The sequence below is a fragment of the Tyto alba genome, unplaced genomic scaffold (assembly GCF_018691265.1).
Source record: "Tyto alba isolate M040663 unplaced genomic scaffold, T.alba_DEE_v4.0 Super-Scaffold_48, whole genome shotgun sequence".
NCBI lineage: Eukaryota > Metazoa > Chordata > Aves > Strigiformes > Tytonidae > Tyto > Tyto alba.
Window position 1 is genome coordinate 6,739,315 of NW_024881324.1, and position 14,598 is coordinate 6,753,912.

At 39.9% G+C, this 14,598-nt stretch overlaps 2 protein-coding genes and 1 long non-coding RNA gene across 8 annotated transcripts in view; 1 reads left to right on the top strand and 2 right to left on the bottom strand.

Annotated features, from left to right (window-relative positions):
* Positions 1-3,299, bottom strand: part of CDKAL1 (CDK5 regulatory subunit associated protein 1 like 1) — a 432,929-nt gene extending 429,630 nt beyond the window's left edge. The window contains exons 1-3 of one of the 4 annotated variants that reach the window (XM_042806719.1): positions 3,248-3,299; positions 2,055-2,092; positions 287-453 (exon numbers count right to left, since the gene is read on the bottom strand). In XM_042806719.1, coding sequence (XP_042662653.1) covers positions 287-453 — 167 coding nt within the window. In that variant the 5' untranslated portion in view covers positions 2,055-2,092; positions 3,248-3,299. Of the gene's footprint in view, positions 1-286; positions 454-2,054; positions 2,093-3,243 lie in introns of those variants that run through there. The other 3 variants (XM_042806718.1, XM_042806720.1, XM_032998847.2) reach the window with 3 other exon arrangements.
* Positions 3,300-3,366: 67 nt separating this feature from the next.
* On the top strand, positions 3,367-7,813 carry LOC122154814. The gene is made up of 2 exons (XR_006166902.1): positions 3,367-3,440; positions 3,733-7,813. It is a non-coding gene; the product is annotated as an uncharacterized LOC122154814 (long non-coding RNA).
* Positions 7,814-8,047: 234 nt separating this feature from the next.
* E2F3 (E2F transcription factor 3) overlaps positions 8,048-14,598 on the bottom strand; it is a 43,188-nt gene continuing 36,637 nt past the window's right edge. For 2 of the 3 annotated variants that reach the window (XM_042806902.1, XM_042806905.1), the window contains exons 5-7: positions 13,904-14,018; positions 11,050-11,188; positions 8,048-10,339 (exon numbers count right to left, since the gene is read on the bottom strand). In XM_042806902.1, the coding sequence (XP_042662836.1) occupies positions 10,074-10,339; positions 11,050-11,188; positions 13,904-14,018 (520 nt within the window). In that variant the 3' untranslated portion in view covers positions 8,048-10,073. The remainder of the gene's footprint in view (positions 10,340-11,049; positions 11,189-13,903; positions 14,019-14,598) is intronic. The other variant, XM_042806903.1, reaches the window with a different exon arrangement.

The following is a 14,598-nucleotide window of genomic DNA, read 5'->3' on the forward strand; positions in this document are numbered from 1 at the left end:
TGTTTTACACATAAAAGCTTAAGTAACAGGAACTATTTTTCCTGTCTGATTACTACATTAATCAGTATCTGCAGAAATCAGTTATGACTGAGAAAGCTTATCTAGGACAAGAAATTTGCTTAGGATTTGTTATTCATTATCACTACATTTTATAAACACTATTTTACTCTTTTTATCTTGTATTCAGACTTTACATTATGAAATAATGAGAATCTTTTTTTTAGAAGTTGACAGTGCACGTAAGATATGAGAAAAGCAACAAGATAGGGTTGATGGAAGAATTTACCTGTCACTGGGGGGATCATCATCTGTCTGAGTATTTTTTCGTGAATTGCGTTTTCGCACTTTTGGAAAAACATTCTTTCTTACAAATTGCCGATCGTGTGGTTTCAAATCCTCTGCTGACACAATATCTTCAATATCTTCAAGCACTGAATCACAGGCAGCAGGCATCTTCAAGAAGCATTAGAGAAGACCGGTATTAGTAAGCATTTGAATACAAAACCAAGGCCCAGTATCTACTGCATATGTTCTCACAAAGTGACATATATTTCTACATATACCTGCAATATATCATACATAGGAGAGATACTGAGCACATAAAAACAGTCAACTATCCGGAGATATTTCCCGATGCCCTCTTCTCCTGAGATCTCAAACACAGACAGGGAGAAAGCCAAAAACCATACAGATTTCTCTTTTTTTTAAATAACCTGTACCTTGTAATCTTCTAATTCACAAACCCTGCAGCTCCTCTGACATGGCATATCCAAGATACAGGGATTTTAATCATGTCAGGCATCACACTGAAATAATGAGTCCATGCTATGTGATAGATATGCTTCCTCTCACATCCCAGGAGAAGAATGAATTCAAAAGAAAGCATTCGAGTGCTTGCTTCAGAAGCTGTTCTCTTTTATTTGTATGCTGAAAACAGCCACACAGTATTTCGCTATGTCTTCATAGTCCTGAAAACAAACCAAACTATTCCTAGACTTCCTGATCCCACAGGCCTTTCATTTGAATTACTTCATCAGGACAGCAAAATAAAAATTCCTGTCTTCAGGTACAAGGTATTTAACAACTATACCTAGCTAACACAATTAATTATCATCTGGTTCATATCATATACTAGAAGGTCATTAAAATCTAATTATATTTTCCACAAGAAAGTAAATATATATGCATATATATGTCCCAGCAGATCTCACGATCCAGATCAGTTTTCAGGAAAGGAAAAAAAGTTTTTGGCTAAAGAAGCCTATCAAAAAAAAAAAAGTTACTGCATTACACACCTCACACTGTGCTGTATGCAATTCTTAATCAGAAAAGACCAATTTACCACTGGAAACTTGGTTTTGTACGTCTCAACCATTTACTGATGAAATCACACAAGGGCATTCCACAGAGTTTAGAGGGAATATACACCACTTTCCTAACTCACGGTGAATAACAAAACAAACAAGGCTTCAATTTCTTTAAAAACAGACTTCAGGAACAGAAAATTCAGGTTACTGCCATACAAAATACTTTCAGATGTTGCAGCTGAATTCTTCAAGAAAATACGTTAAACACCTGTGCATCTTCCCAGTACCAGTCCTTCAGCCAATCTTGCAAAACAGACTTCAAATTAAAACTTCATATAACCTGAACCATTACACACCTGCATTTAATTTAAAAAGTAATACAATGCTGTCACAAAGGGGATGCATCTGAAAGATATTTAAGCATTTAGCATCCTTCTAGATCAAAAATTCCATGATCTATAAAAAAACGCAGCAAAGGATGAACAGAAATTAAAAGCTGTGAAAAATCTAGCAATAAAGAATACTGGGGTGGAGGTGATATCCCTTACACTACTTTATACCACTAACAGTATTTACAAACAAGGAAAGTTATCAACTCATTACAGGGAAGGAAAAAAAGGTTTTGATGTGTTGTTTTTTCTATTTCAGAAAAATATCTGATATAACAGAGCAACTGGCAAAACATATAAACTTAGCTTATTTCAGTGGCCCGCAAAAGAAAGAATACAGACTAAACAAAATTCATACCTTTTTAAACAAAGTCTAAATCCTCTTGGATAATAATCCTGGGGGAAAAAGAAAAGAAAAAAGACATAGCATGAACAAGCAGAACTAGCATACAGAAAACCATAAGCTCGTGTTATTGTCCAAATAGCATTCATCCTCCCTGTGCCAAAAGAAGTTTCCTGCTCAGTGTGACCTTGTTAAGACCAGATACACATGCTGACTGGCTGACAAGGTGGAATAGGAGCCACATTTTCCCTGTCCTTCCCTGAGCAGAAGCACTAATCTTTTTGCCTTTCTTTTATAGACTTTTTTGTCAAAGTCTGATGTTTTTAATTTATTTCAGACCTTTTCTAGATTTCTGTCTTCAATCAAGAGTTTAAATTTTTGAATGAAATTAAAGAGATTAACAGTAAATTTTAGTTAAAGACATTCACAACTTCTTTTTTAATTGCAAACAGTGTACAGATTTTTTTTAGAACAGATTACTCAATATCTGCACTAGTTCCATATGCACGCATGAGATCTGTTCTTCACAAGCAAATAAACAAATACAGTTTCCCACAGCTACTCTAACAGATTGACTGAAATAAGAGGCAATAATATTCTTCTTATGCTGTCTAGTTGTACCTACAGAACTTGATGTTCCTCTTTAAAAAAATAAATGTTAGTAAATAAAAACCAGTGAAAGCATCTTTAAGGTCTTGACACAAACATAGCTTCCTTTGGTCTCGTCCATTTCGCTCACCCTCCTTGATCTTCTTGCACATACCAAGTAAGTTTCCAACGGGAAAATTCCCACCCCGGTGGCAGAGGGCTGCTCTTTCCTCTATTTACCAACAGGTGTCCCCGATAAAGCCCCGGGCTTTTAGCCCCGGGCTTACCCAGAGTAGAAAAAAAAAAAACGTAGCGTTAATAGAAAATAAAACCGACCCGCAGCCCAGCGCGGCTCCGGGGAGAGTTTGTGCCGTGTCCCCCCGGCCCGGCCTGGAGCAGGGATGCCCCGGAACCCGGCCCCCAAAACCTCCGGCGGGGCTGGGGCCGGAGGGGCCCTCTCCCCCCTCACGGCGTTAAGGCGGGGCGCAGGGGAGGCCCCACGGCGGGACGAGGAGGGGACACGGCCACTGCACCCACAGCCGGGCGGGGGAAGGGGGTGCGGAGGGGTTTGGTAGGGGGGGGGGTCACCGCGGAGCCGCCGCACTCACTCACTCACTCACTCACCGCCGCCGCCTCAGCCGGGCTCCGCCATCGCGCCCCGCCTCCCGCCGGCAGCGCCACGACGGCGGCCGGCGGCGGCCAAAATGGCCTCGCGAGAGCGCCTGAGGGGCGGGGCCGGGGCCGCGGCCGGAACGCGGGAGGGGATCGACGGGCCGGGCCGGCCGCTCGCGCGCCTGTCGGCGGTGGATTGCAGTACGTGGGGAAAGAGCGGGGCGGGGCGGGGGGGGGGGCTGCGGGGCGCGGGGCCGTGAGGGAGGGCGGCCGGGGTCGTTCCTTCGCCGCCCTCAGAAATGGGGGGGTGCCCCGTCGGTCCCTGGGCAGAGGCCCGCCGCTTTGGCCGGAGCGCCCGAGCGGCTTTTGGGGGGCGCGTGGGAGCGGGGATCCGCTGCCACCTGCCAGGCGGCTGCTGCCCTGCTGCTTGGCCACGTCGGACGCTGTCTGTCTGTCTGTCTGTCTGTCTGTCTGCCTGCCTGCCTGCCCGAAGGTGAAGTCGGCTTGTTGAACACGGGATTTCCCCCAGCAGCGCGCCGTGGCTGCGCTTCCAACGGCAAATAACCAGCGCCGGGGCGGCAGCCGAGCACCAAGGCCGCACACCCTCTGCTCGAGTTTCCCGAATCCTTGGAGATTTGCTTTAATTTTAATTGAAAATTAGGTCCGGCGATACGTATCCGGTTAAAACAGTCGGTTTCTCATGTGTCTGATCGGGATGAATGATGAGCTATTTGTTCCGGCTATGGCCACAGCACTTTTCTTTTTAATCACTACTTTCCACAAAATACAGTGCTAGTAGCAACTTTCCTGTTTAGTTTGGAAGACGTTGATCAAAAGATTTAATATTAGATGACTGAAGTTTCTGGCACTGTTTTCTTCCAATTTAGGGCTACTAGCAACTTTTCTGATTAGTATTTCGGAGGACACTAGTCTGAGTGTTTTAAACTTGAATGGCTAAAGCTAGGGCTCTAAGCAGAGAAGTGGTTAAGTGTATAGTTTCCTTGTTGCTCAAACTGTTGTAGAGGGTGAGTATGATATTATTGCTTTGTTTTTAATATATACAGTTAACCTAAAAAGACTATATTGCATCTTCAACATATTTACTTCATTTAAGATAGCCAGCTTTGGAATGCAAAAATCACTATTTTTTGTAATTGCATTTCGATCATTAAGTTACACTCTTTAGAAGGAGCCTTACAAATCATTATTTTATTCTCCAGATTGCAGATTATAGTCTCCCTTGAACTGGAGGGAAGGTGAATGAAAGCCCTGAGTGTATTCCATAATAGGCCTATTGGTCTACTAGTAGATAAAACTTGGCAACTTCTACCTATGAATATCACTTCCCCTCCCTCTCCTTTTTCTTAAAAACTGGTGCTTATTTTATGTCACACTTATCTGACAACGTTCAGTGGCAGAAAAAGGATAACAATGAGAACAAAGTAACAGGAGAGATTTGAAGAGGAGAATGGGACAGAAAGAAACAGGCACTTCATTTAAATCAGTCTTTAAGAACAAATCATTCTAGGCAGGACTGAGCACTATTAATATCACCCTGGCCTCATGATAGAGGCACTGTTACAGCTTAAGATGCATTTGCCTTTGTGATTGGTCTTTGTTTAAGCACACAAGTACTTTTCAGATATACTCTCAGTGAGACAGTGAGTGATGTGTAATGCGTTATTTTTGCAGCATTTTTAGCCCAGAAGAGAATGGAGGAAAATATTTTAAAATCAGTGGTTGCTTTAATCTATTTCAGACATCCTCCTTCTTAGTATGGTGTAAGTAGTCCTTAGTATGTCAGTAAGTAATGAAATATATGTATTATCAATCAGTATTTTAACTGCTTCCTGATAAGGTTATCAATTCTCTTCGGTTGCTCGTATTCAGTTTTCTAAGTATTTCACATGCAGCCCTTGAATTAGACTTCTCTATTCTGGGAGCACTGCATTACCCCGCAGTTATCTTGCCTAGCCAAGCGTTACCTCTCGGGTTAAACAAAACTGGGCAGACATCAGCGCAGTTTTATGGCTGACCAAAAGAGCAAAGCACAGATAGCCTGCGAGACACATCCAAAAGCCTCCAAATGGCCAAGACTGACAAACCACTACTCTTGAAGGGGAGGCAGGGAGCTCCAAGAGCAGCTCCCAGGCAGGAATAACCCCCGAGTCCCATACCTAGTGACATAAATAGGCCGTGCTGATCACTTTCAGCATGATCCGGCAGAGTCCTTACTTTGACCCGCTGCCAGGAATTCATAATATCAAGCAGCCCTTGTGCCAGCACAGTCCTGTTCAGTCCCGGGATGTAGCCACAACACAGAAGGCACACTTTAAGTGCTTTTCAAGCTCACAAATCTCAATTGCTTTGTAGCATATTTATAGTGACAAAGCTGCCCACGGACTGCTGGTAGCGCAGCAGGTAACAAGGGAAGCAGCTGATTCCCATCCACCTCTCGATGGCAGGAAGAAAGCTTATCTGTACCCACCTGGGAAAACCACTTTTTAAGAGAGAGGGGCAAGGCAGTACAAGACCCAGTACTGGCCTCCTATAGACTGGCAACATATATGCTCCAGCTTTAGAACAGAGCCTCTCCAGGTTGCCTGCATACCTTGAGTCCTACTCTTCAGGGGTGGTAGACTCAAAGCCTCAGGCTGGATTACCATCTTAAGTGATGACAGGTTTTGCAGGAGTAGGTAGTTGGAAAATACAAAAACTACTAGGAAAATAAAATACAAACCTCAATTTCACCTCATGGCCAGTGGCAGATACTTCCTTAGTAGTTATAGAGCATCTCAACTAACATCCATAGGGAAGGGAAACAGCCAGCGAAGTGAGCGCCCAGTTTTTACAGGACAACTTTTTTCTCTGATAACTAACATGCAGTTCTGGGTGGAAAAGTGGAAAAGGAAAGAAATGGGAGTCTTAACATTAGATACAAGAAATTAGATTTCTTCCTCTACTCCTGCAATCTAGGAGACTCTGGCTAGTCATTTGTCAGCAACATTCAGCACCACTCAGAACTGATAGCAACCCATTTTTTCTGTTAGATATGACACTTTCTCCCTGTCAAGTTTTAGAATGACAGTAGTGGGTGAAGAAACTCCCAGACTTAATAAAGGCAAAGCATTCTGCTGATATTTGCTTAGCTGAAGAGTAATACCCGGGCAGATCTTGTTTAGGCAAGAAAAGCAAAATGGGAAGATGAATTCTACTTGTTTATGCTTTTGTTAGTATCATTCCACTGACTTGGCTATACAGGCTCTTGGTTCACTTAACCTTGAGAACTGTTGGCTCCAGGAACGCTAATGGCATTATGCATTAACTGTGTTACAGAAAAAAATAGCATATACTGCTAAGTTTGGTGCTTCTAAACATGTAGCAATGTCTTCAAGGTACAAAAAGTACCTTACATATCTTCCATGCTTTATTTCTACAACAAAAATGTCCACATCTGTATCAAGACAGTGGTATAACTCACTCTTTCAGGTATAAGTGACAAATAATAGAAAGTGATGATGTCTGTCATTTGTAGGTGGATGAGCACTCACCATAGGTTTAAGGGCAGGAAGGCCTCTTTTTTAAACTCCTCTCCATGTAAAGGAGTGTGTAGTTGCTTATCATTCAGGCTGGTTTTGACAGATTTCTCAAAATCCTCTTCCATCTGCTGGCAGCCAAGGAATGCAGCACATACGGGCCCAAATAAAACCTCCCTGAAACTAATATTCCTACACTGAATAATGTTGAGGTACACTGTGCTAGCTCAGGGGAGCAGAATTAAGCATTTTTAACTGGCTGGTTTTTTTCTCCTGTGACTCAGCACATCCAAAGTTTACGAAGCAGACATAGAAAGGAGAGAGAAAATGAGATGAAAACTGGAAATCAGTAGCAGACTCTAGGGGCAAATAAAGACATGCCTATGGCAGCTGTAGGACAGAGACACAAAACAAGCCGGGGAGTGATGACAGGTAGGACAGAGAAAGGACATTTATTGTCATCTCTGCTTCAAAAGGAGATCAAAGAACACGGTCCGCTAGCCCTCTGTTATCATTTATTGGGAAAAATCGAAGAACAGGGGATCAATCTCTGCAATCTTCCTTTCAGTACTACTGCGTGCAGAAGTGAGGAGTACGGACAGGTACACAGAGAGAAACTAGCAGCCTTCTCCTGGTGTGCAGGGATAGTGCCAAAACACAGGACTTCCTCAGAAGCGTAACATTTAAACAAACAACCGTATTACTGTGATTTTATTATCCCAAGAGGTTTTTCTTCTTTTAGTAATTGATAGCCATGCATCCAGAAAGCTGCAGTGCCAAGCCCAAAAAGGGAGTACAAGTAAATGCATGTCACCTGCAAGAGACTGGTGGAGAGGACTCAAGGAAACAGAACTCCTCCTTTTCAAAGCTACTATTAGGAGACTTATGGAGAATTATCGGTAGGAAGGTGAAACAGATCCTCAACAACTGCTTTTGTATCATTTAATCCTAGAATAACCCAATTGCTGTGAGGTTTGCAAGAAGTCTGTTCAAAATTCATATGGGGAGAGGAGTAAAAATAAACCTGTATTATCCCAACCTCTGGATCTCCTACTACGTCTCTTTACATGTGTCTCTCTCTTGTTTCACTCTGGTTTAAAAAAAAACCCCAAACACTGAACTTATTGTTAGCATAATAAAAAAACAGGATTGAAACATATCTGGTATCAAAGGAGTGTGAGCACTAACAATGAAAATAGTAACAGCTAGCTTCCAAGAAGCAGCAAGATAGGCACCAAGAGTAAGAAGAATTTAAATAGCTGTATACAAATCTAAACTCTTTAAAAAATCCTTTTTATTGATTCATTACCATACAAAATTTATTCAAATTACATCCATTTGAAGTGGTAAGATCACAGCTAGAGAACAGGTCATCCTTTAATAAATCTATTTACAAAACTCACCATAAAAGCTTTTTTTGTTGTTTTTTTGTTTGTTTTTGTTTTGGTTTTTTTTTTACAGTATTTTACAGAGGTTTTTTTTTAAACTAGCATACAATGCAAAGCTAAATTAGATTAGTATTTTGCCCACGCACAGTGGGACAAGTGTTTAATTTGTACAAAAAAAAGATGGTCTGTGTTAGTCTTCATTTCCTCTTCCCCTGCAAAAGTGCCCCTTCGTCTCGCAAATCTTCATGCTCACACAACTTTTACTTTCCTCTTCCACAAGACGAAAACTTTAAATACTACAATTTTATTTACAGATCCACATCTAAAAAAACTCTTAAAAAATTACAAACCAGCTAGAAAATATTCTGGCAGTGTTTACAAATTAATTCTATTGTACAAAACTGCTAGATAACTAAAGTGTGAGTTGAGAACATATATCAACTTAAATACAACTGCTGAATGATCTATGCACACATTTGTACATATAAACACACACTTAACACTGTTTAACAGTTCTTTATGTGTTGCCCTTTATACATTTGTTATATTCCAAAACTCACACAGTCATACAGTTTTCTTATTAGTACTGTGACTTCTTGCCTTTTCATGTGTGAGCTTTCATAGCAGCAACTCAATGGTACCAGAAAACCTGCATAAGTAATATTCTACTACAGTACAAATAGTACTAATTTTCTGAGTATGCCAGATAAGCACAACAATAATGCAAACAAAAGGATTATATAGGCATCATCTAATCAACATTAACTTAGCCCAGAACATGGCAACATATTTTACACTCAAAAAAAAAAAAAAAAAATTATTTAAGACTTCTTAGAATTCCTCTCACGTTCAAAAAATAAATATTGGTACTATACTATACTACCAAAGATCTTCAAAAAATAAATGCAATTCCGTTGATGTGGTACTTACAGTTATGTACTTTGGAAAAAAATTAGTTCCATTTTGCTGGCGAAGAGAATTATAAAAAGCTGTAAGCAGAGGAAGCTAACCCACTGAGATAAATATGATATATTGAACAAACAAAGCTTGGCATAAGTGTTTTCCATAGAGGGAAAAACCCACAGTGCATCTCTAGTAGGCACTTAACACAAAGCCCCACTTAGTACCACAAAAATTTATGTACCAGTTCTAATGCACGCTGGGGGCAGTAAAATTGAACTGTGCATCTTCGTTCTAGTTTAAAAAAAACAACCAACAAAAACTACTTTCACACACACAAGCATTTTTAAAAATCTGTGATTACTACGAGGTGGCAGAACTTTATACTTTTCAATATTTGCAATATACACTACATTTACAGTGTATTTTTTTATTAAAAGCTTTTAAGGACATAAGTATTTGACCTCATAATGAGACATATACACAGCTCAAAATGAGCATTAGGACAGCAATTTAAACATTCCCACGAGTAGCTGAAGAATCCCATTTCACACTTTTGCATTACTTCATATTTATGTTCACTGCAGGTACAATCCATGTTGTGACACTCAAAAGACATGCATTCTCTGCAGAAGGCACGACCTGAAATACTATTATAAAATTGTTATTTAGGACTAAACCAGTTCATTGAGCCCTCCTCCGTAAGCCCACTTGTCATGGTAAGCAGAGACTGGGGGAGTGTGAAGACAAAACATGTACAGTCACCTGCTTGCACTCGCTGACTCACAAGGCGCTGGAGCTCAGGGTCAGGGAGGAGGCCTTCCTGTGAAAAGCCTTCACGTCTTGTTTATAGTATTTTAGGGAGGATTTAATTAAAACATCAGCACTGTTCGAGAGCCTAGTTTATTGAATAATGCTATTTTAGAGTAATTAGGGGACAACTCTGAATGATGGCAGGTTTTCTGATGCCATTAAAAACACGATTTAGATATGGACAGCGTTTAAGGTAATCAGCTGTATATAAATTCATCCACCAGCGAAGGAAGCTTCTCTAAATCATAAGCATCGAAGAGGTCACTGATGCCTTCTTCATCCCCAAGGCTCAGCAAATAATCTTCCTGAAGCAGAGGAGGCAGCAAATTCACAAATGGTCCTTCAAAGTTTGAGGGAATTTGGTCCTCGGTCTGCTGTAGAAGGTTGGCTGGAGAAGCCAGGGGAGAGATTGTTGCCATATTTACTGAGCAGTCACCTTGTCCTGAGTTAGCAGAAGCCACTTCTGTAAGAGGAGGGAGAGAAAAAAAAAAAAATAAAAGAGGACACATTTAATCTCATTAGAAACATCAGACACAGATCAAACAAAGTACCCACTGCATAAAGGGCCTTCCTTCCACTAAGCAGCACTTCAACAAACTGGCTTCTATGGAACTTCTAGCTTGTTTTTGATAAGTTACAAAGGGCTTCTCAAAAATGTTGATGTTGCTATTACCACTGACTTTTCTACTAAAAAAAACAACTAGTGGGGAGGAGGGGGGAATATTTCAAGCAGGTGTGGTGAGAGATGCCCATTCTTCAGTGGAATTCACGGTCAAAGTGAAAACTTTCTTGGCAACAGATGTCAACAGTGACGCTGTGGAGCTGCACATACCCATACGCAGAGATTTCTGCCTCTTGTGCTGAGGCCAATCTTCACTGCTACTGTCCTACTTGAAAACGCAAACGGAACAAAATTGTGTTTCTTCAATATTGCATAAGCTTTTGTCACATATGATATGCAAATAGGAAATTTATTTTAAAAAAACTGATGTGGTGGAAAACGTATTTCCTGCTATAGAAGCCAGAAAGGCACAGTGGAAAATCAGTACCTTAGCTTTTCACTTCTTAAAGAAATAAAGCCAAAAAATAAGAGCTGGATATCCAAATTTCAAAATGAAATCTTGAATGAGAGCATGAAGAAAAGCCATCAGTATTACAGAGAAATAATTCTACCTTTGGAAATGGTTTTGGAAATATTTCCATTGTGGTCCTGACTGTAGGTTTTCATTGGACTGAGGGCATCGTTTTCCTCTGGGCACAGATAAACTTCAATAGGTCCTTGAGTACTGGATAAATGTATCAATGCACTCTGCTAGCAAAACAAACATCAATAAGGTGTTATACCAGTGAACACACCAAAACATTGACAACACAGAGTACATTCTTACTGGGGAGAGAGTGTTGGAATATATATTTTAGTAATCAAGAGAACCTGAAATCCCCCATGCATTTTTTGGCAGATGTCAAAGGCTTGGCTGATGTATCTGCTGGACTGGAAGAGAACATAAAAGCTTTTCCCACTGTATGTAGTGCACAAATCTCAGAAGCCCACCATTTTACGTGTTGCATCGTAACCAGAGGTATAAGGGATTGAACTCCTAACATTTTCTTACAACCACAATAACCTGGAGCATTCTGATGGAATGGAACTATGGGATGGAAGTCACAGGTTTTATTATTATTCATAACAGTATTATTGGATGCATTTGTGTAAATGTTTCTGCTTTAAAAGGATGCCAAAACATCTTTGCAACTCCCCCAAAAACCTTCAGCACTTATTTACACCAAACTCAACTAGCTATAACATAAGTTCACCTGTTTATCAGGGAAGTTTTTCCAAGTAACAGAAAAAGAAAAACAGATGCCATTTTCTTCGCTCAAACTTGTTTATATAAGACCTTCTGCCCCCTCAAGGCAGCAATTTTGATGGTGGTTCTGAATAACAGGAACTCCTAATTTGTTGCAAGAAGTTGTTTTCTTACCTTTGGCACATTGATGCAATAAAACAAGATGACATTTATAGACACAGAAAATCTGCAAAGTTGCTCTTTATGTTATGATGGAAAATCATAAATGACTCTGGTTACAAATAAACCTGCTCCAGCTGCATCGCATTAACAGTTTTAAAAAACATGAATGCAGGCATTCTATACCTCTTTGCAGACTTGATTCAAATATATTTTATTGTGCCCTTTGATAAAAAATTTCTATTATTTGCATTCTCACAATTATGTAACATAACAGTCAGTGTTTACACATACAGAGAACAACTGAACGGGGATTACCCAGGGCAGAGAAAAGAGTTAAGAGTACTTAGGGCAATGCCATAGATAATTAGAAAAAAGGAGATGGGAAGATCAGGATTTGGAGAAGGTACTGTTGAGTTACTGAGGTATGCAAAAAGACACCGAAATGTAACTGCAAATGAAAGAAAGAAATGGGACTTCACTGCCTGAAGCTGAAAATTAAATGAATAAGTTGGGTATAGGGGATAAGGATAAGGGAGGTCTAGGTGCTAATTTTAATGATTGTGGGCATCTCTCTCTACCTGCCTGACTTCACTGAATTAGAAAGCAAAGGGTAACACACAAGGGAAAGAAATGAAAATGACCAACAACAACAGTATATATTTATGGATACTGACAAAAGAGATCCCTTCCTCATGGCAGCAAAATTATTTAATCCTAGGAAGAGAAGCGACAGGGAATCCAGAGTCTGTCCCTGCTCGCCTGGCAGCAGGAACCTCTGGGCTCACTGGAACCTGCCCAGTGGGAGGGATGAAGAAATAACACAGGAGGTATGAACACAACACAGAGGAGTTTGGGGGTTAGCCCTATCTCTAATTGCTCCCTGAGTGAAAAAACTGAGTACACTTTTTGACTCTCTAAAGCAGTGACTTGTGCAAATTATTTACGTTTGCTCAACATACTTGGGTCTGTCATAACAACTGGGAATTATAAAGCAGCACACTTTTGCCACCAAGAAATAAAATCCCAGGAACAGCTGAACCACGTGGTTCATAAACCATGAGAGGAATGAAGAAAAGTAGAACTTCTCCCTAAGGATGTCTTCAAAGAAAAGGCACCTGAAGCAGTTTTCTCTGCAATTTCGACACAGGTAAAGGAAGCAGCTACTCCACCCTAGACATCTACCTGAGATAAGGAAAAGAAACAAAATGAGGACAAAATAGTGAGCACCAGACATCTCAGGTAGATAAGCCAGCACTCAGAGAGAGAGACACTCTGGCTTGAGTAGAAAATGGCAACAGAAGAGGGGCACAGATGAGCACAGACAGCTTCAGAAATAGAAGTACTTATCCCATCCCCTACAGACTTCACAATAGCAAACAAAAAGTACACTAGCAGAATGTAAAGAGTTTTACCACAGATGTCTAAAATCAGTGTCAATGTAACAAGGATGATGATGGAAGAAGGAAGAGCAAGAATGGACTCAAGGAGTAAAACACAAGTTTCCACTAACTATAATACTTCAGAACAAAAAATCCTACATGAAAACATATGTTTCAATAAATTAGGCTATCAGTAATATACATCTAAGTATCAAGATGCTTAAGGCACTGAGTTATGCATGAACTTTAAAACTACATAACGCTAAAAAAAAAAAAAAAAAAAAAAAGACTGAATCACTTCAGAAAAAGTTTATACGTGGTTACAAAAAGGCAAAAAGGAAACTTCAACTGTCAAGGAAGAGCTCTTCTTTATATAAAGTATGGCAAAAGACAGTAACTGTAAATAGTGCGGAATACTCTGATGGAAAGCTGGAATTGAGAGAAAAAGGAACAAATAATGATTGCTCTTTGTGAATTTTTAAAGTTTCCCCTTTTTTTTAAAAAAAAAAAAAAAAAAAAACAAACAAACTCTCAAGTTTGTAAAACGGATTAATGTAAGACTGTATGGCAATATAATCCAACTTGAGCATCAGTTACTATAGTGAGACTTACAACACACTTGCTCTATCTACAGAAAAATGATACATAACCTGGCAGGAAACACCAGGTTCTCCTTACCTCCACTGGGTCAGGCACTTCAAGTCTTGTTTCTGGAGGAGCTTTCACAACTATAACAGTTTGGTCTTTAAGGCCACTAATTTTTCGAATATCTTGATACGTCACATAAGCTAATGTAATCACTGTTAAGGAATTTTCCAACCCAGGTTACAATACATTCAATCTATTAGGAGAGGCAGAAGTCTTTGAATTACTTTTCCATTTTCTCATGGCTATGTTCCTCTTAGCCCAAAGTCTTCTATTCTCTCTACACTGGTGGTGACTGTAATGAAACTGTGTGAGAACTTGCCTTTGCTCTAACAGTTGAGGCCACTACTGAGTGACAAAAGGGACTCTCCGTGCTGAGTGCTTCTCTCTCCTCTCCTTTGCACTCCAAAAAGTTACATAAGCTAAAGCTCAACCATCTGAAATTACTCACAGACTGTGCAGAGCAAAACTTTTTACACACTTGCTATCAAAATGCAGAGAAGTGGAAATCAGATGCATGTTATAGATGTGCATATATAATGTATTTTTGAAGTCATCAACAAAATCATAACTTCAGTTTTCATTTGGGGTTTTTTTGTAAACATTTATAGAACATATGTATAAGCATGTAAATGTATAAGCATTTATACAACATTCATATATTTATATATTAATTTATATTATATACAAATATTTTTAAAACCTGTTTAAACTACTTTAAACAACTT